Genomic DNA, 21,755 nt, shown 5'->3' with positions numbered 1-21,755 from the left:
TTTACAACCATTTGTGCCATAATTGCACAAGCTGTTTGTAAATCATTTTAGTGAGAAACCTAAAATTGTGAAAAATGTAACGTTTTTTTTTATTTGATCGCATTTGGCGGTGAAATGGTGGCATGAAATATACCAAAATTGGCCTAGATCAATACTTGGGGTTGTCTACTACACTAAAGCTAAAATTAACCCTACAAGCTCCCTAAAAGCTCCCTAATTAACCCCTTAACTGCTGGGCATAATACACGTGTGGTGCGCAGTGGCATTTAGCGACCTTCTAATTACCAAAAAGCAACGCCAAAGCTATATATGTCTGCTATTTCTGAACAAAGGGGATCCCAGAGAAGAATTTACAACCATTTATGCCATAATTGCACAAGCTGTTTGTAAATAATTTCATTGAGACACCGAAAGTTTGTGAAAAAATTTGTGAAAAAGTGAACGATTTTTTGTATTTGATCGCATTTGGCAGGGGAATGGTGGAATGAAATATACCAAATTTGGCCTAGATCAATACTTTGGGATGTCTACTAAAAATTTTTTATACATGTCAAGGGATATTCAGCGATTCCTGAAAGATATTAGTGTTCTAATGTAACTAGCGCTAATTTTGAAAAAAAATGGTTTGGAAATAGCAAAGTGCTACTTGTATTTATGGCCCTATAACTTGCAAAAAAAGCAAAGAAGATGTAAAAATTGGGTATTTCTAAACTCAGGACAAAATTTAGAAACTATTTAGCATGGGTGTTTTTTGGTGGTTGTAGATATGTAACAGATTTTTGGGGTCAAAGTTAGAAACAGTGGCCTAGATTTGGAGTTTGGCGGTAAAAGGGCTGTTAACGCTCCGCGGGCTTTTTTCTGGCCGCACCATAAAATTAACTCTGGTATCGAGAGTTCAAACAAATGCTGCGTTAGGCTCCAAAAAAGGAGCGTAGAGCATTTTTACCGCAAATGCAACTCTCGATACCAGCGGTGCTTACGGACGCAGCCAGCCTCAAAAACGTGCTCGTGCACGATTCCCCCATAGAAAACAATGGGGCTGTTTGAGCTGAAAAAAAACCTAACACCTGCAAAAAAGCAGCGTTCAGCTCCTAACGCAGCCCCATTGTTTCCTATGGGGAAACACTTCCTACGTCTGCACCTAACACTCTAACATGTACCCCGAGTCTAAACACCCCTAACCTTACACTTATTAACCCCTAATCTGCCGCCCCCCGCTATCGCTGACCCCTGCATATTATTTTTAACCCCTAATCTGCCGCTCCGTAAACCGCCGCAACCTACGTTATCCCTATGTACCCCTAATCTGCTGCCCTAACATCGCCGACCCCTATATTATATTTATTAACCCCTAATCTGCCCCCCTCAACGTCGCCGACACCTGCCTACACTTATTAACCCCTAATCTGCCGAGCGGACCTGAGCGCTACTATATTAAAGTTATTAACCCCTAATCCGCCTCACTAACCCTATCATAAATAGTATTAACCCCTAATCTGCCCTAACATCGCTGACACCTACCTTCAATTATTAACCCCTAATCTTCCGAGCGGAGCTCACCGCTATTCTAATAAATTGATTAACCCCTAAAGCTAAGTCTAACCCTAACACTAACACCCCCCTAACTTAAATATAATTTACATCTAACGAAATTAATTAACTCTTATTAAATAAATGATTCCTATTTAAAGCTAAATACTTACCTGTAAAATAAATCCTAATATAGCTACAATATAAATAGTATTAACCCCTAATCTGCCCTCCCTAACATCGCCGACACCTACCTTGAACTTGATTCTGATGGAATCAGCCAATCAGAATCAAGTTCAATCCGATTGGCTGATCTAATCAGCCAATCAGATTGAGCTCGCATTCTATTGGCTGTTCCGATCAGCCAATAGAATGCGAGCTCAATCTGATTGGCTGATTGGATCAGCCAATCGGATTGAACTTGATTCTGATTGGCTGATTCCATCAGCCAATCAGAAAATTCCTACCTTAATTCCGATTGGCTGATAGAATCCTATCAGCCAATCGGAATTCGAGGGACGCCATCTTGGATGACGTCCCTTAAAGGAACCGTCATTCGTCGGGAGACAACGGAAGAAGAGGATGGATCCGCGTCGCCTGCTTCAAGATGGACCCGCTCCGCACCGGATGGAAGAAGATCGAAGATGCCGCTTGGAGAAGATGTTTGCCGGTCCGGATGTCCTCTTCTTGCCGGATAGGAGGAAGACTTTGGAGCCTCTTCTGGACCTCTTCAGCACCGGATGATGGATCGCCAACCCCCGCTTGGGTTGGATGAAGATGTTGGAGCCAGGACGGATCGGTGAACCTGGTATGGTGAAGACAAGGTAGGAAGATCTTCAGGGGCTTAGTGTTAGGTTTATTTAAGGGGGGTTTGGGTTAGATTAGGGGTATGTGGGTGGTGGGTTGTAATGTTGGGGGGGGTATTGTATTTATTCTTTTACAGGCAAAAGAGCTGAAATTCTTGGGGCATGCCCCGCAAAGGGCCCTGTTCAGGGCTGGTAAGGTAAAAGAGCTTGTAACTTTTTTAATTTAGAATAGGGTAGGGAATTTTTTATTTTGGGGGGCTTTGTTATTTTATTAGGGGGCTTAGAGTAGGTGTAATTAGTTTAAAATTGTTGTAATATTTTTCTTATGTTTGTAAATATTTTTTTATTTTTTGTAACTTAGTTCTTTTTTATTTTTTGTACTTTAGCTAGTTTATTTAATTGTATTTATTTGTAGCAATTGTGTTTAATTAATTTATTGATAGTGTAGTGTTAGGTTAATTGTAGGTAATTGTAGGTAGTTTATTTAATTATTTTATTGATAGGGTAGTGTTAGGTTTAATTATATCTTAGGTTAGGATTTATTTTACAGGTAAATTTGTTATTATTTTAACTAGGTAGCTATTAAATAGTTCTTAACTATTTAATAGCTATTGTACCTAGTTAAAATAAATACCAAGTTGCCTGTAAAATAAATATTAATCCTAAAATAGCTACAATGTAATTATAATTTATATTGTAGCTATATTAGGATTTATTTTACAGGTAAGTATTTAGCTTTAAATAGGAATCATTTATTTAATAAGAGTTAATTAATTTCGTTAGATGTAAATTATATTTAAGTTAGGGGGGTGTTAGTGTTAGGGTTAGACTTAGCTTTAGGGGTTAATCAATTTATTAGAATAGCGGTGAGCTCCGGTCGTCAGATTAGGGGTTAATAATTGAAGGTAGGTGTCGGCGATGTTAGGGAGGGCAGATTAGGGGTTAATTAATTAATTTCGTTAGATGTAAATTATATTTAAGTTAGGGGGGTGTTAGTGTTAGGGTTAGACTTAGCTTTAGGGGTTAATCAATTTATTAGAATAGCGGTGAGCTCCGGTCGTCAGATTAGGGGTTAATAATTGAAGGTAGGTGTCGGAGATGTTAGGGAGGGCAGATTAGGGGTTAATACTATTTATGATAGGGTTAGTGAGGCGGGTTAGGGGTTAATAACTTTATTATAGTAGCGCTCAGGTCCGCTCGGCAGATTAGGGGTTAATAAGTGTAGGCAGGTGTCGGCGACGTTGAGGGGGGCAGATTAGGGGTTAATAAATATAATATAGGGGTCGGCGGTGTTAGGGGTAGCAGATTAGGGGTACATACAGGTAGTGCAGAATTATTAGGCAAGTTGTATTTTTGAGGATTAATTTTATTATTGAACAACAACCATGTTCTCAATGAACCCAAAAAACTCATTAATATCAAAGCTGAATAGTTTTGGAAGTAGTTTTTAGTTTGTTTTTAGTTTTAGCTATTTTAGGGGGATATCTGTGTGTGCAGGTGACTATTACTGTGCATAATTATTAGGCAACTTAACAAAAAACAAATATATACCCATTTCAATTATTTATTTTTACCAGTGAAACCAATATAACATCTCAACATTCACAAATATACATTTCTGACATTCAAAAACAAAACAAAAACAAATCAGTGACCAATATAGCCACCTTTCTTTGCAAGGACACTCAAAAGCCTGCCATCCATGGATTCTGTCAGTGTTTTGATCTGTTCACCATCAACATTGCGTGCAGCAGCAACCACAGCCTCCCAGACACTGTTCAGAGAGGTGTACTGTTTTCCCTCCTTGTAAATCTCACATTTGATGATGCACCACAGGTTCTCAATGGGGTTCAGATCAGGTGAACAAGGAGGCCATGTCATTAGATTTTCTTCTTTTATACCCTTTCTTGCCAGCCACGCTGTGGAGTACTTGGACGCGTGTGATGGAGCATTGTCCTGCATGAAAATCATGTTTTTCTTGAAGGATGCAGACTTCTTCCTGTACCACTGCTTGAAGAAGGTGTCTTCCAGAAACTGGCAGTAGGACTGGGAGTTGAGCTTGACTCCATCCTCAACCCGAAAAGGCCCCACAAGCTCATCTTTGATGATACCAGCCCAAACCAGTACTCCACCTCCACCTTGCTGGCGTCTGAGTCGGACTGGAGCTCTCTGCCCTTTACCAATCCAGCCACGGGCCCATCCATCTGGCCCATCAAGACTCACTCTCATTTCATCAGTCCATAAAACCTTAGAAAAATCAGTCTTGAGATATTTCTTGGCCCAGTCTTGACGTTTCAGCTTGTGTGTCTTGTTCAGTGGTGTTCGTCTTTCAGCCTTTCTTACCTTGGCCATGTCTCTGAGTATTGCACACCTTGTGCTTTTGGGCACTCCAGTGATGTTGCAGCTCTGAAATATGGCCAAACTGGTGGCAAGTGGCATCTTGGCAGCTGCACGCTTGACTTTTCTCAGTTCATGGGCAGTTATTTTGCACCTTGGTTTTTCCACACGCTTCTTGCGACCCTGTTGACTATTTTGAATGAAACGCTTGATTGTTCGATGATCACGCTTCAGAAGCTTTGCAATTTTAAGAGTGCTGCATCCCTCTGCAAGATATCTCACTATTTTTGACTTTTCTGAGCCTGTCAAGTCCTTCTTTTGACCCATTTTGCCAAAGGAAAGGAAGTTGCCTAATAATTATGCACACCTGATATAGGGTGTTGATGTCATTAGACCACACCCCTTCTCATTACAGAGATGCACATCACCTAATATGCTTAATTGGTAGTAGGTTTTCGAGCCTATACAGCTTGGAGTAAGACAACATGCATAAAGAGGATGATGTGGTCAAAATACTCATTTGCCTAATAATTCTGCACTCCCTGTAGGGATAACGTAGGTGGCGGCGCTTTGCGGTCGGAAGATTAGGGGTTAATTATTTTAAGTAGCTGGCGGCGACGTTGTGGGGGGCAGGTTAGGGGTTAATAAATGTAATACAGGGGTCGGCGGGGTTAGGGGCAGCAGATTAGGGGTACATAAGTATAACGTAGGTGGCGGTCGGCAGATTAGGGGTTAAAAATTTTAATCGAGTGGCGGCGATGTGGGGGGAGCTCGGTTTAGGGGTACATAGGTAGTTTATGGGTGTTAGTGTACTTTAGGGTACAGTAGTTAAGAGCTTTATGAACCGGCGTTAGCCAGAAAGCTCTTAATTCCTGCTATTTTCAGGCGGCTGGAATTTTGTCGTTAGAGCTCTAACGCTCACTTCAGAAACGACTCTAAATACCGGCGTTAGAAAGATCCCATTGAAAAGATAGGATACGCAAATGGCGTAGGGGGATCTGCGGTATGGAAAAGTCGCGGCTGAAAAGTGAGCGTTAGACCCTTTAATCACTGACTCCAAATACCAGCGGGCGGCCAAAACCAGCGTTAGGAGCCTCTAACGCTGGTTTTGACGGCTACCGCCGAACTCCAAATCTAGGCCAGTGTGTTTTTTTCCATTTTTCCTCATATTTTATAATTTTTTTTTTATAGTAAATTATAAGATATGATGAAAATAATGGTATCTTTAGAAAGTCCATTTAATGGCGAGAAAAACGGTATATAATATGTGTGGGTACAGTAAATGAGAAAGAGGAAAATTACAGCTGAACACAAACACCGCAAAAATGTAAAAATAGCCTTGGTCCCAAACAGACAGAAAATGGAAAAGTGCTGTGGTCATTAAGGGGTTAAGGAATTTGATGTATAATACCTTTAAATATAGAGCAGTTTTAAAAAACCTCCTTGCTATACGCCCCCATGACGTAATGAATGGAGGCGGGGTTTAGGGTACTAAAAAGAGCACCTGTACCTGAGTAATTTAGCCCTGAGGAAGCCCCGATATGTTTGGAGCAACAAGGGGTGAAACATACGTTGACAAGCACCCAAAGAAGTCACACTGACTGACCCAAACAAGCAGTCCCCAAATAAGATTGCACCATTTCAGCGAGCATCGCGATAAAGGAGTATCAGTTTACCTGCATGAGTCGGTTCCTGATTGGAAACAAGATACAGCTGACAACCTCAAAGTTGGTATAAACAAAGGAGGAATGAGCAGCGACTTACAAGCATCCTGAAAGTATCCCTGAGAAATAGGGAGGCAAGACACCACAGATCGGAAACAAAAAGCGAAAAGCTGACCGGAGTAAAAGTGGAAGTCTGAAAGTTACCCCGGATGCAGTGCACGGCCTAGTTCTGTGCATATCTGTTTCTAATTGGTTGCCTTGGATGGTATACAGCCCAGGAGAGGTGAGGAGACGCTGAGCTAAGCGTGGCTGTTATAACACAAATCTGCACAAGGTTTGACAACAGTAATCTGTTACTTTGGAGCATGAAAGCCCATATCGGTAGGGAGAGCAATACCGAATGGCGGACACTGTCGTGGAAATGGTAAAGTGAACTTTAATTTCTTTTTCGTCATTCTGATGAACTGGTGCATACAAACAATGGTGCAATAGAATTATGACTACGCTAGCACAGTTTTACTATGCATAACATGTCTTGAAGTAATACAATACCTACTAATGGGACTGTTTTAAAGTTGCAACATTTGTTTGCTACATTTATTGCTACATTGCTATAATCTGTTGGATAATATTTTCTCTGTAGTGTTTAACACTGCCTGTTGTGTATATTTTTGGGAATTAATTGAGAATATTATACCAAAAAAGCGTCCCAAGTGATGGTCTTTTTAGGTCCAATGATAGATTGAGATGGTCTCAGAAACTTTCAACTATTCCCAGATCATTGTTAGCCAGGGCTTCACAAAGAGTAGCGTATCACAACACTTAAATTACAAGAAAATGGAAATCAGCAAGAAATATACTCATCCAAAATAGGTGAGTATAGAAAGACTGAGACTTCAGAGCTGCTCAGCTTGCTCACTCACGGTTATACAGGAAAACTCACTCCAGGTACTGCAGGAAACCATTAGGAGAAAAAGGCACTTCCATTTCTCAGAATATTTCATTCCAATATTTTAATAAAACGCCAAAAGATTCTGACAAAAGGTCTTATTTTAAAACAATATAAATGGTAAACATTGCAACGCGTTTCTCTGCCTAAATTCGGTGTCGTTTCATCAGGCAAAATACAAAACATATACTTAATGAGAAAATATGTGAAAACAGAACGCAGAACACATTATTTAATCTCTTACTAAACCTATAGTGATTAAAATCTAGTATGGTGGAATAAGAAAAAGTTAAAATCCAACTTATTTAGACATATTAGGCTCGATTTATCAAGCTAGGGCAGACAGGGGTGTACATATGCGCCCCTGTTCGCCCCAGCTTAACTCTGGCATGGAGCAATCCGCTGCCGGAATTCAGCATTGCACAAGAACGTTATTTTGCGCTCTTGTGCAACACCGCCCCCTGCCCGTGCACAGCCAATCACGCACGGGTAGGAGCTCTCAATATCCCAGGTTGGATGAGACCGGTGAGATTGAAATTTTACATCTAAAAAGTGGAGAAGAGTCTAGAAAGCAGCACTCTGATGACCGCTGCTTGATAAATACTGACTGCAGGTTCTCTTGTGAGAACCTGCAGTCTGAGCTGGGCGAACTGCTTGATAAATTGAGCCCATTGTGGCTCAAGATCTGTTCTACAGTACACCACAGTGCATGATTCATACATGGCGGCTACTTCATCAACATGTGACAATCACGTGACGTCTACTTCACAGGTACGGGGTCGAATAGGATCTGATTGGATACGAAGATTCCACAATTGAGCTTTCAATCAAACCCCTCGAGGGTATATTATTATGTCAAAATGATCCACTAAGAGATGTATATAATTATAATTAAACTGGACAATGCTACTGTTGCTAAATAGCTATGAAGTCCCTCCTCTCTATGTGATGTTACTCAATTGTCTCCAATATATGTTTTACTGTAATCTATCGGCTTTTTACTTGTGCGCTTTATCAGTTTTGTGTGAGAATCTCAGTACTTACCTATGTGCGATCTAAATTTCCTATGTGTGATCTATATTTAATATTTAATCCATAAAACAGTTATTTACACACATTTTAGAGAAGTTTGACCTTGGTGAAGAGCTATTGTTGGTGTCTAGGTACATTTTGGAACATATTAATAACCATTGGTGTTATTCCTGGACTTTACATGTAACAGAATATGTAATAGGTATGCATTGAAAAATTAGCTTTCATGGAGGTTTTTAAAACTTTCTGTGCCTCTATAAAATCTACATAAAAGCGTTTTATTTCATTGTCTTCTTTTTAGTACTGTTTGCTTCCAGGGCTCCTTGTATCGTTACACAAAACTAGTATTCACAATCTTAGTTAACGTTACTGTTATAATTGTTACTTTTTTTATTGTGGCTTTTGTACAAAATACATCATCTTGGATTTACATGCTACTAAACCTTTCTAATTTCTAATTTCAGCTTGTTTGTTCCAATCTTGATGAACTTAGGGAACTTAAAAAAAAAATAGAAGAAGAACTTAAACTTTTGGATAGCAACAAAAAGAAATCGGTGAGGACTATCAAGTTTATTTTATTCTCATGTACATTTTGGTATTTATTAATTTTTATTTCTCCCATTCGTGTATATGTTGCTAAACATGGGCAATGTACAAAACTAGAGAATAAGGGAAGCCATAGGTGCTTCATAAATGTCAATATTAGGCTGTGATTGGTCTCAGAAACTTATATTCAACTTTATACTTTATACTTGAGCGTAGTCTGGTTATTTCAGGTGGACAATGAGTATATGTGTGAGCTTTGTGCATTTGGGAATCTACATTTCAACAGCAAATAGCAATCATTCTTCTAATTATTGGTTGTGTGAGAGTCATTCGTGAGTTTAAAGGGACAGTCAACACCAGAATTGTTATTGTTTAAAAAGATAGATAATCTCTTTATTACCCATTCCCTAGTTTTGCATAACCAACACAGTTATATTAATATACTTTTTACCTCTGTGATTAACTTGTATCTAAGCAACTTCTGCCCCCTGATCACATGACATTTTATTTATTATCTATTTACTTTCATTTTAGCCAAAGTGCAGTGTCTGCCACAAGCCACGAGCGTGATCACAATGTTATCAATATGGCTCACATGAACTAGCTCTCCCCTGCTGTGAAAAGCAAATAAAAATATCAATGGGTGGTACACTAAGCGCCTGCCTCAAAAAGACCCTGGCTCTGGATATTGACTCCTAGTAGTCAATAAAAATGAATAGAAAAATCGAATATAGAAACCAAAGCGCCTAAAAGGCTGGGTCTGTGTGTATGAATAGCCTTGAAATATATAATAAACTAAAAAACTGTATAAAAATTAACACTTTAATTTCTTACAGACATGGATCCATGTTACAATCAGACATACATGATATAAAAACAATAAAAACAGTAAAAAACTTCAGACAGTAAAATTCTTCGTGGCTAGTTCTCTAGTGAGTGATTAATACAGAAGGACTGATCCCCTTTCTAAGTGAGATAGCCTAAATATATAACGTTGGTTCTCTGACTCCTTGCTAAAGGTGAATAATAAACAAATCCTGGTGTGTACCCTACCAAAAATAAATGGTAATTATGTGGTCTAATGACGATGTTCCTAAAATGGTTTAACAAGTCTTGAAAAAGGTCTAGTACAGACCGAAACGCGTCGACTGGTGAGTCTTCTTCCTTCTAATTTATTTGGGACATTACGCTCTGCACTATTGTGTGTTTGTTTTCTACTTTTTAGGTGAAATTTGGGTCGGCCGGGCCCCTGATGAGTTTTTATACACCACCACATCCCGGTACTGCTAAAGGTTGCAGTTAATATCACTCCACAGGATTTATCCAGAACATATTATATTCTTTTTGTTTATTACAGTGGCCACTGATTTTTCACTTTTATTCACTACGCACCTTTTTTCACTACGTGTCTTTTTATGGAATGAACACTGCTATTCAATTTTTGGAGGACTGTTTTTTTGTTTTTTTGCTTTCAGCCACAGATGTTATTTTTTGTTTTGTTTTTGATTATTTAGCATTAACCGATTGATTACTATATAATCTGATTGTATTTTTAATATTTTTGTTTATCCACCACTGCAATTGTGTTTTTCACTACTACGTGTTACACTTGTTAAACCATTTTAGGAACATCGTCATTAGACCACATAATTACCATTTATTTTTGGTAGGGTACACACCAGGATTTGTTTATTATTCACCTTTAGCAAGGAGTCAGAGAACCAACGTTATATATTTAGGCTATCTCACTTAGAAAGGGGATCAGTCCTTCTGTATTAATCACTCACTAGAGAACTAGCCACGAAGAATTTTACAGTCTGAAGTTTTTTACTGTTTTTATTGTTTTTATATCATGTATGTCTGATTGTAACATGGATCCATGTCTGTAAGAAATTAAAGTGTTAATTTTTATACAGTTTTTTAGTTTATTATATATTTCAAGGCTATTCATACACACAGACCCAGCCTTTTAGGCGCTTTGGTTTCTATATTCGAAAAGCAAATAAAAAGCATGTGATAAGAGGCGGTCTTAAAGGGCTTAGAAATTATCATATGAGCCTTCCTAGGTTTAGCTTTCAACTAAGAATACCAAGAGAACAAAACAAAATTGGTGATAAATGTAAATTGGAAAGCTGCCCCAAGACCCACCATTAGAAAAGTAATCGTCTACCCTGGTATTAGTCTTTGGAGTGTAGAATAAAAAAGTAAAAAAATAATTATTTTAAAAAAGTTATTAAAAAAGGATTTGGGGGTCTCTAAAGGCACATAAATAAAGATAAAAATTGCCTAGAGACTTGTTTATTTATTAAAAAAAAAAAAAAATTGGTTTAAGTATTATAGCTAAATGATCACTGTGGTAACGACCGTTACCGCAGAGATCACCTAGCTGAGAAATGTCACATTCCCTTTTTATATAATTATATTTGTAATCCCATGATCACCTGGATAATGTGGTTACAAATTAATAAATGGTAGAGAAATGCTACTTAAAAACAAAAACACCGGGGGGGGGGGGGGGGTGGAGCCAGCAACGCACGAGAATGGTCGCACATTCTTATCGCTCTGGTGCTAATTCCTTTATAACTAAGCAAGGGCGATATCTATAATATAGCTAAACCTTACAAATATCTTCGATAACCATATGCCTTTCTACCCTGCATTTGAGGGGTGTTAAATCTAGCAAGCGGAGCGGCTCTGTCAGGTTAGGATCAAAAGCTTGTCCTTACAACGCTTGTCTGGCAGCCATTGTTGTTCCCGCGTGGCAGAGGACTATACTGACTCACTGGGCTTATGTTGATGACTGATGCACTAAATATGGAAAGCATTAACGGCTTTATGGAGACCCTGAGATGTATGCTCACGGAACACCATGCTGCTCTAGAAGGGCTTATGACCAGTGCATTTAAATGCAGGGATTCCTGTATTTCTCAGCTGTGTGCACATTCTGAGCCTGCTGCAATTAAAGATAAACATGTTTGTACTATGGGTCCCGAACGTCCTCACATCACTCTGACCAGCTCTGCGAAAAACTCAGCCTCTGTTATTTTGGAGCGGGGGATTGTGAATACAACTGCCATATCTGTGAGCACGGCTCAGCTTGACGACAACTTAATGCAGATCAGTGAACCCAGCAGGGTCATAGCTCAGTTGGCTCTCGCATCGGGTTCAGCTGACGAGATTCAGGACAACATAAAGACTCCAGGTAGAGTGCATGTCAGACGCCAGAAAGTAATATGGCTACAATCTTTGCTGTCCCTGCAGATCCCAACCAGCCTATGTTATGCAGAACTCTGGGAACCCACTGGTGAATCGGCTGGGCTACAGATGCTTTCCTTATCACCGGACTGCCATATCCAGTTTAGCCCTTTAGCTGAGGCTCAGAATTTCAGCGTGGCGGCCCAGAGACTCAACCCGGCCTCCCGAGTTGGTGTAGGATAGAATACTTACTGTTTTGACATGCCGTGTCATGGCCATACCTCTTCCCCAGGGCGAGAACTGATAGAGGGAGCAGGTTCATAGCTGGATAGCCTGTATTGGTTGTACAAGACTACCTTATTGTAACCCTGATATAGTCATGAAATCCCATATTTTTTTTTTTTTATTATATTAGTAATCTAGTTTTTCCAGTATGAGTTAGTTTAGTTGATATGTATTCTTATAGTTAAATCTGGTTGATTTTATGCATATCTTGTTGAGTTTTTGATTGTGAAAATTGAGCTTAACTTTATCTTCTTTTGTTGGGCATGATTTCGAGTTATAGAGGTTCCGCTGCATCACAATACCAAAATACTATTTAAAGTTAGTTATGTATATTAGTTCCTTACTTAACCTACCTACACTAGAGCATAGGTTCCATTAGCTCATAGATGTAAGATACACTCTGACCATATTCACACTATCTCATATCCTGCCACTACTATATAGATCTGTTGGCTATGGATCCCTATTCTCCTATCTTGGTATGGTGGGGGGGCTGGCCGGCCAGCGGCCGGGGTGGTTAGGCTCACCCGCCGTAGATAACTTTCTCTTGTAAGGTGTATCCAGTCCACGGATTCATCCATTACTTGTGGGATATTCTCCTTCCCAATAGGAAGCTGCAAGAGGATCACCCACAGCAGAGCTGTCTATATAGCTCCTCTCCTAACTGCCACCCCCAGTCATTCTCTTCCAGCTCTCGACAAGGGAAGTAGCTAGAGAGATGTGGTGAATTAATGTAGTTTATCTTCAATCAAAAGTTTATTATTTTCAAATGGTACCGGAGTTGTACTATTTTGGCTTCAGGCAGAAAGGTGAAGAAGAGTCTGCCTGAAGTTTTTTGATGATCTTAGCATTTTGTAACTAAGGTCCACTGCTGTTCTCACACCTAACTGAAGAGATGGGTAACTTCAGCTGGGGGAATAGCGTGCAGGGTTTCCTGCTCTGAGGTATTGTGCAGTTTTAAATTTTTCTAGAGAGATGATAAGCTAGAAAATGCTGACAGTACCTGATTTATTTAAGGTAAGCCTGATTACAGTGATTTAATAGCGACTGGTATCATGCTTGCTGTAAAGGGTAATATTTTTGTTATTTACTCTCATTACTTAATATATAAACATTTACTACAAATGGTGATAAAACTTTATTCTGGGGCTCAGTTTTTCCACATTTTGCCTAGGGATTGTTTTTTAAGGCCCTCTCACTGTGAGTACATGTTGGGAGGGGCCTATATTTGCGCCTTAATTGTGCAGTAGTTTTTGCAGCCTGAGACATCCAGCTTCCCTGAAGGAGTCCCCTGACATATAGGACCCCTCTACAGGGTTTTTGTGCCTTCCAAAGTCGTATGGGCAGGTAGGAGCCACAGTAGAGCTGTGGCAGTTGGTTGTGACTGTTTAAAAACGGCTATATCGTTTTTTTGATCCGGTTTTGAAACTAAGGGGTTAATCATCCATTTGCAAGTGGGTGCAATGCTATTTCAGTCTATTATACACACTGTAAAAATGTCGTAGAATTTACTGCTTTTTTTACAGTTTTGCAGTTTATGTGATTGTTTTTTTTCTCTTAAAGGCACAGTACCGTTTTTATTTTTTGCTTGTTCACAGTTATTAAAGTGTTTTCCAAGCTTGCTGGTCTCATTACTAGTCTGTTTAAACATGTCTGACATAGAGGAAACTCATTGTTCATTATGTTTAGAAGCCATTGTGGAACCCCCTCTTAGAATTTGTACCAAATGCACTGATTTTACTATAGATTACAAAGACCATATTCTGGCTTTAAAAAATTTATCACCAGAAGAAATTGACAAGGAGGAAGTTATGCCGTCTAACTCTCCCCACGTGTCAGAACCTATAACTCCCGCTCAGGGGACGCCAAGTACATCTAGCGCGCCCATAGCATATACCTTACAAGATATGGCGGCAGTTATGAATCATACCCTTACAGAGGTATTATGTAAACTGCCAGGATCGCAAGGAAAGCGAGACAGCTCTGGGACTAGAATAAAATACAGAGCTCTCTGACGCTTTAGTGGCTATGTCTGATACACCCTCACAATGTACTGAAGCTGAAGCAGGGGAGCTTCAATCTGTGGGTGATTTTTCTGATTCAGGGAAGATACTTCAACCTGATTCTGATATGTCTACATTTAAATTTAAGCTTGAACACCTCCGCATATTGCTCAGGGAGGTCTTAGCAACTCTGGACGACTGTGACGCTATTGTAGTCCCAGAGAAATTATGTAGATTGGATAAATACTATGCAGTACCTACTTACACTGATGTTTTTCCAATCCCTAAGAGGTTTTCTGAAATTATTACTAAGGAATGGGATAGAGAGACTTCCGGTAGGAGGGGCCAAGCAAGCAGACGCGTGTGAAGTACGCTGCCTGCTTCTAGAGGCCTAAGAAAGGAGCCGCGGCATAGAGTGCCTATAGGCGGGCCGAAATACCCAGCCCAGGACCCGTAGCTGCCGTTAAGGAGGCCGACAGCCCTGCAGAGCCTGCTGACATCGGCCTATAAGGCCCATCTACAGTGACTGTCTTGAGAGCCCCCAGAGACACACGCTGCCCGCCAGGACCCAAGGAGCAGTTGGTGAGCGGACGTAGCAGTGGGAAAGGTGTCACAGACATCAACTTCTTGCCCCAGGAGGAAAGGAGACAAGTGTTTCTTGTCTGCCAGCTCAGGACACAGTTTAAAGGGATCCTGAGCACAACATCACCTCGACCTGCCAGTAAGTCTACATACCTGGAGGAGTTGCAGGAGAGAAAGTCCTGCTGTGCGGTGGAACCACAGACTCTAGAAACAACTCTACAGAACACTATTCACTCCCAAGTTTGACTTAATTCAAAATAATATCACCTCACTAACACTTGAAGTAAAACAATTTGCAACCAGACTCACATATGCAGAACAAAGAATATCAGATATTGAGGATGGGGCCCTACAGAGGGAACAGACACTACGCACTATGTCCACCCAGATTGAAAACATGAAAAATAAACTTGAGGACCTAGAAAACAGGGCCAGAAGAAATAACTTGCGCCTTATTGGCCTGACAGAGGATATTCAGGAGAAAGATCTCAAGAGATTTGTGGAGGTAGATTTAATGGGTCTATTAAATATTGGAGTAGAAACTCAAAATATAACAATTGAGAGAATACATAGAATAGGCCCAGAAAGACAAGAGGAGGGAAGGAACAAAAGAGGTAGACCGGTTATTATGAAACTGCTGAATTTTCAGGAAAAAGTCAAAATTATGAACGCTTATCGGAAGGCAAATGGAGAAATTAATTATAGGGGTAGGAAACTCTTATTATTTAATGACTTTTCTTACGAGACATCTAATAAACGGCGAACTCTTGCGCCAATATGTACCAAACTAATACAAGAAGGTTGGAGAGCAAGACTTTTATACCCAGCTAGACTTAGTATACACACTATTACAGGGAATAGAATATTCACAGATGTAGAGGAAGTAAATGAGTTTCTCAAAGATCATAAAGACAGCTTAGAAAGACAACAAGGCCTTGTAACATGAACCCTGTCCCTGCTTTCTTTAAATCTTTTGGTACTGGTTTTACTTTGTATGTTTAACACATAAAAGAGTGTAATGTATATAAATTTCGTTTTTAGAAAAATGTTCAGAATAAAATTAAGTTATGGGGAAAAAATCCCCTTTAAGGGGAAACTGGAAGGAAAGAGGAAGACCTCCAGTGAAATAAAGGGATTTAATGAAGTTTTGGTAATTCACAGTGATAGATTTGTGTTTTTTTTTTGTCTTTTTCTCTCCTCCTCTTCCCCCCTTCTCTTTATTTTTTTTTTTTCTCTTTTGTTTGATTATTGGTGCCTTATCCCGCAAACACTTTATAGTTATGGATGAATCACATTAGAAATAGCTAAACTCACAGATTAGTGAAAATGAGTCTCAAAGTAGTTTCGTGGAATATAGGGGGAATTACATCACCCATGAAACGTAAATCCATTCTGAGATACGCAAAAAAATTAGGTGCTCAGATACTGCTCTTGCAGGAAACACACCTAAAAGGGGAAGAGGCTATCAAATTAAAAGGGGGATGGGTCAAAGAGGTTATATACACCACAGGGCACCAAAGGAAAAAAGGAGTGGCTATTCTGTTTAGTAAAACAATAGAATATAAAATTGATAAACTAGAGAGAGACGAGGAAGGAAGATATATCATAGTAGAAGTTGAAATTGCGGATAGGAAGATTGTTATATGCAATGTATATGGCCCAAATGAGGAGGATATAGACTTCTGGCAAAGTTTGCGAGATAAGCTGCTAATACACTCCACAAATACTATAATTATTGGAGGAGATTTTAATATCGCTCCCAATACTATAGTAGACAGAAGTAGAGGCAACGTAGAGCAAGCAACAAGGCAAAAATTACTAGATAAATCTACAATAGCGAGAAGAAAAAGAGAGTCCCTTCTTATAAAGAGGTTTCAGCAAGATCTAAAATTAATTGATATATATAGAATCAGACATCCTGATGAAAGAGAGTATACATGTCTCTCGAAATAAAAAAAAACTTTATCTAGAATAGATTATTTCCTTACTTCAGAGAAGTTAATAGATTGTATCCAGGAAACACTTATTGACATAATAACTATATCAGACCATGCCCCTATCTCAATCACATTAGATCCTAAACAAAAGAGTCGGAAATCCAATCAGTTCTTCTTTCCGAAATATTTAGCAAAAAATAGTAAGTTTATAAATTTTCTAAAATCTAAATGGGCTGAATATAAACAGTTTAACAACAGTTCTTTTGACAAAACTAATATATATTGGAACGCCGCAAAAGCCGTATTAAGAGGCGAAATTCTGGCATACCAAATAAAACAAAATAAAAAAACGCATGCATATAGAAAGCAGACTAATTGTTTGATTAACAAATATTCTAGATATATTCAGGCAAAAACTGCAGATAATTGGCAACAATATATTCAGGCTAAAAAAGATAGAGACAACTACCTTATGCAAAATGAAATTAGAGAAAATATAAAATCTTGCGCACAGTTTTATAGGTATGGTAACAAGGTGGGCAGCTTTCTAGCACGAATTGATAAAAATCATAAAACTAAAAGTTTTATAAAAAAAATTAAAAAATAAAGATCATATATGGACCCAGACAGAGGACATACAAAAGGCCTTCCTTGAATACTTTACGGAGCTCTATTCAGCACAGCATATTAATTTTACCATAAAGGAGACATTTTGGAAATCTTTGACTGTTCCAAAGCTAGAAAGTAATTGTCTAACAAAAATTAATGAACCTATTACAGAAAATGAAATAAGACAAATAATCAAAACAATGGCAAATAATAAAGCGGCAGGTCCGGATGGTCTCCCATCCGAGTTTTACAAAATTCTTATAGAAGAAATAACCCCTACATTAAATGCTCTGCTGAATGGGCTCTGGAATGGACAATTGGAACCATCAGCTGACTTTAACGAATCCACAATAATAGTCATACCTAAACCGGGAAAAGATCCACAGCTAATAGACTCTTATAGGCCCATCTCACTACTCAACATTGATTATAAAATAATGACTAGTATACTAGCTAAAAGGATACAGGTGTCACTGGACACAATAATACACTCGGATCAAACAGGTTTCATGAAAGGAAGGTCTTCTAATGTTAACTTAAGGAAAGTCTTTTTAACAATCTCAGACCAATGGTTATAATGACAAATATAATAAAAAAGCTAACAAAGAGGATAGTTCAATAGTATCACTGGATGCAAGTAAAGCTTTTGATTCTGTCACATGGGACCACCTTGTTACTTCTCTTATAAAATTTGGATATACAGGTAATAGTCTTAACTTAATCAAGAAACTTTACAGTGAGTCTAGGGCTGCGATAATTATTAATGGTAATAAAACATCCTACTTCCCCCTCTTAAGAGGGACAAGGCAGGGATGTCCTCTGTCGCCCTTGATTTTTAATATTGCTTTGGAACCTTTATTGATTGCTTTGAGAAACAATATACAAGGGATTGAGATGGGTGGTAAGAGAATACAGTTGGCGGTCTATGCAGATGATTTATTGGTATTTTCTAGAAATTCAAATAAAAACTTTAACAAAATGTGCCAGATTATAGAAAACTACGGCTCTTTTTCAGGGTATCATATTAATCAGTCTAAATCTGAAGTATTATGGCTTCAAAAAAATCAAAAATCAGAAACAAAAATATTTAAAGAAGTAACTAAATATATGACATATCTGGTGGTTAAAATATCTAGCGATCCTTCAGAATGGTATGCTCTGAATATTGGCAATGGTATTAGACAATTTTGTGAAACCCTCAAAAGATGGACCTCTCTTACACTTTCTGTCTCTGGTAAAATAAATTTACTTAAGATGATAGCACTCCCAAGATTATTGTATCTTTTTCAGAACATTCCTTTTCTAATTAGGAAACACGAGATTAAGATATCTAATCAGGCAATTAAGGAATATATATGGACGAACAGTAGGCCTAGACTTAGCTATCAAAAATTAGTATTTAAAAAAGAATATCTGGGCCTGGGTCTCCCTAATTTAATAATATATAACCTGGTGGCAGTGACAAAGATTGCTCTAGATTGGCTCTTGGAGAGTAATCATTTTACCTTACCATAGATAGAAAATGGATTGATAAAACCTTTAAATTTAAAACATATTCTCCATCTAGAGGTTAAAAATCTCCCACCATATGTCAAAATAATAGATCTGCTTAGGGACACAGTTGTAGCATGGCACAGAACATGTAAATATTTAGGTATATATCCCTATGCAACACGTTATTTATCTATCAAAGGAAACTCAGAATTCAAACAGGGTCTCTCCTCTAAAATATTCTCAGTCTGGCAAGAAAAGGGATTATCTAACGTTATTCAATTAACAAAAAATAACCAGGGTATAATTCAGGTTGAAGATTTCGAAACAATTAAAAATAAATATCTCCTCTCAGAGAAACATTTTTTCTCGTTTTTACAAATCAGGCATTACTGCCTCAAATTAATACAAATACAAGGGAATAACTGGGATCTTTTACCATTAGTTCCGGTAATTAATCTTATTAAAAGTGGTAAATATTCAATATCTTTGTTATACAATCTAATAAATAATATAAACTATAAACAACATATTGAAACTGGAACTGCAAAATGGAGGGAATTGTACTTTCCGAATCTAACCACGCAACTAATATTAAAAAGCGTGGAGAGAGTGGAGGAAGCATCATTAGCTATCCCTATGCGTGAACAGCATATAAAGTTAATGTGGATGGTGTATATCACTCCTGAGAAGATTGCCAAATGGGGTGGTATGGGGGAAGGAACGTTGTGTACCAAATGTAGACAACCAAATTTGATTCATAGCTTCTGGCTTTGCCCTAAGATACAAAGATTCTGGGGAAAGATAAATTATTGGTTGAGCAATGTTTATCAAATTCAAATGCTCTTACAACCAGAACAGATCTTTTTTTTCCACTATAAAAAAGAACAGCTACAAAATCGGAAATTCATAACGATGGTAATTTTGTTAGCAAGGAATCTTATATTAAAAGGATGGAAACAGGTTAAATCACCCTCCTTTGGGAATCTTGGGGAAATTATTCATCACCAATTTCTTATAGAATTACAAGATACTTTATACCACATTGATATTAATAATTAATTAATAAAAAAAAAATTATCTTCTTTCTTTTTTGTTTTCCTTCTTATTGTTGTTGTGTTTTCTTTTTTTTTTTTTTTTTTTTTGGGGGGGGAGAGATTTAGTTATTTTTATGCGGTTCAAGATGTTATAAATTCAAACTGATTGTCTCTTATATAGAACCTAGGGGGGAAAGGTATCAATATAGATAGATAGATTCTTTGTATTGTTTCTGTGGTTGAAAAGGAGAAAGGACAAGAGGTTTGTTAGTTTTTTCTTTTTTTTCTTTCTTTCTTCTCGATAATAGAAAGGGGAAAAAGGAATACCTTTTTATATTATTGCGATTGTTATGTTTCATTGATAAGATTTAATTTTTCTGCAGTCAAGGTATAGCAAATATATATTTTATTAAATATTATTTGAAACAGAAAGTATAGATTATGAAAATGTCATATTATGACCTTGTTAAAAATCTGGAAAGATTGATTGTTTAGAACTGTATTTGATGTACAAAATTAATAAACCTTTTGGAAAAAAAAAAAAAAAAAAAGTCATATGTATATAATGCCAGTCACCATCTAGCGATTATATCATATGGTACAAACGATGAAATGTATAGACATTTGTTACTTTGGAAAAGTGCAACAATGATTCAGTCTGAGGTATATTGTTTTGATTCACTATATTGTTTTCTCTACAAAACAACGGTAGGACGTGGGTGTAATATCTACATACCCTAGTAGATTTTTATAACCATATTCCATTAAAGATGCACATTTTTCATTGAATGTATTGCTAGTTGGGAAACGATCATACAATTCTACTCACATTTATTAGTGACAAATAGTACGATCAAAGATCTGCAATAAAAGCTTTTTACAGCAATGTTAATATCGATTAAAAAAAAAAAAAAAAAAAAAAAAAAAAGGAATGGGATAGACCAGGTGTACCGTTCTCTCCCCCTCCAGTTTTTAAAAAGATGTTCCCTATAGACGCCGCTACACGGGACTTGTGGCAGACGGTCCCTAAGGTGGAGGGAGCAGTTTTTACTCTAGCTAAGTGTACCACTATCCCTGTCGAGGACAGTTGTGCTTTTCTAGATCCAATGGATAAAAAAATTAGAGGGTTACCTTAAGAAAATTTTTATTCAACAAGGTTTTATTCTCCAGCCTCTTGCATGCATTGCCCCAGTCACTGCTGCTGCGGCTTTCTGGTTTGAGTCTCTAGAGGAGGCTCTACAGGTTGAAACCCCGTTGGAAGATATTATTGACAAGCTTAAGGCCCTTAAGCTAGCCAATTCATTTGTTTCTGACGCCGTTGTTCATTTAACCAAGCTAACGGCTAAAAATTCAGGTTTTGCTATTCAGGCGCATAGGGCGCTATGGCTTAAATCCTGGTCAGCTGACGTGACTTCAAAGTCTAAACTTCTCAACATTCCCTTCAAAGGACAGACCCTATTCGGGCCTGGACTGAAGGAGATCATTTCTGACATCACTGGAGGAAAAGGTCACGCCCTTCCTCAAGACAGGTCCAACAAATTAAGGACCAAACAGTCTAATTTTCGGCCCTTTCGAAACTTCAAGAGTGGCGCAACTTCAACTTCCTCTAACACAAAACAAGAGGAAACTTTGGCCAGTCTAAGCCGGTCTGGAGACCTAACCAGGCTTGGAACAAGGGGAAACAGGCCAAAAAGCCTGCTGCTGCCTCTAAGACAGCATGAAGGAGCAGCCCCCGATCCGGAAATGGATCTA

General features: G+C 38.2%; 1 protein-coding gene across 1 annotated transcript in view; it reads left to right on the top strand.

Moving 5' to 3' along the window:
- The window catches only part of KIAA2026 (KIAA2026 ortholog), a 305,243-nt gene that overhangs the window by 103,910 nt on the left and 179,578 nt on the right, over positions 1–21,755 (top strand). Inside the window, exon 5 of the mRNA XM_053702562.1 lies at positions 8,783–8,872. Within this exon, the coding sequence (XP_053558537.1) occupies positions 8,783–8,872 (90 nt within the window). The remainder of the gene's footprint in view (positions 1–8,782; positions 8,873–21,755) is intronic.

This window comes from Bombina bombina, chromosome 2 (genome assembly GCF_027579735.1).
Source record: "Bombina bombina isolate aBomBom1 chromosome 2, aBomBom1.pri, whole genome shotgun sequence".
Taxonomy (NCBI): Eukaryota; Metazoa; Chordata; class Amphibia; order Anura; family Bombinatoridae; genus Bombina; species Bombina bombina.
This window is presented reverse-complemented; position numbering and strand designations above follow the sequence as displayed.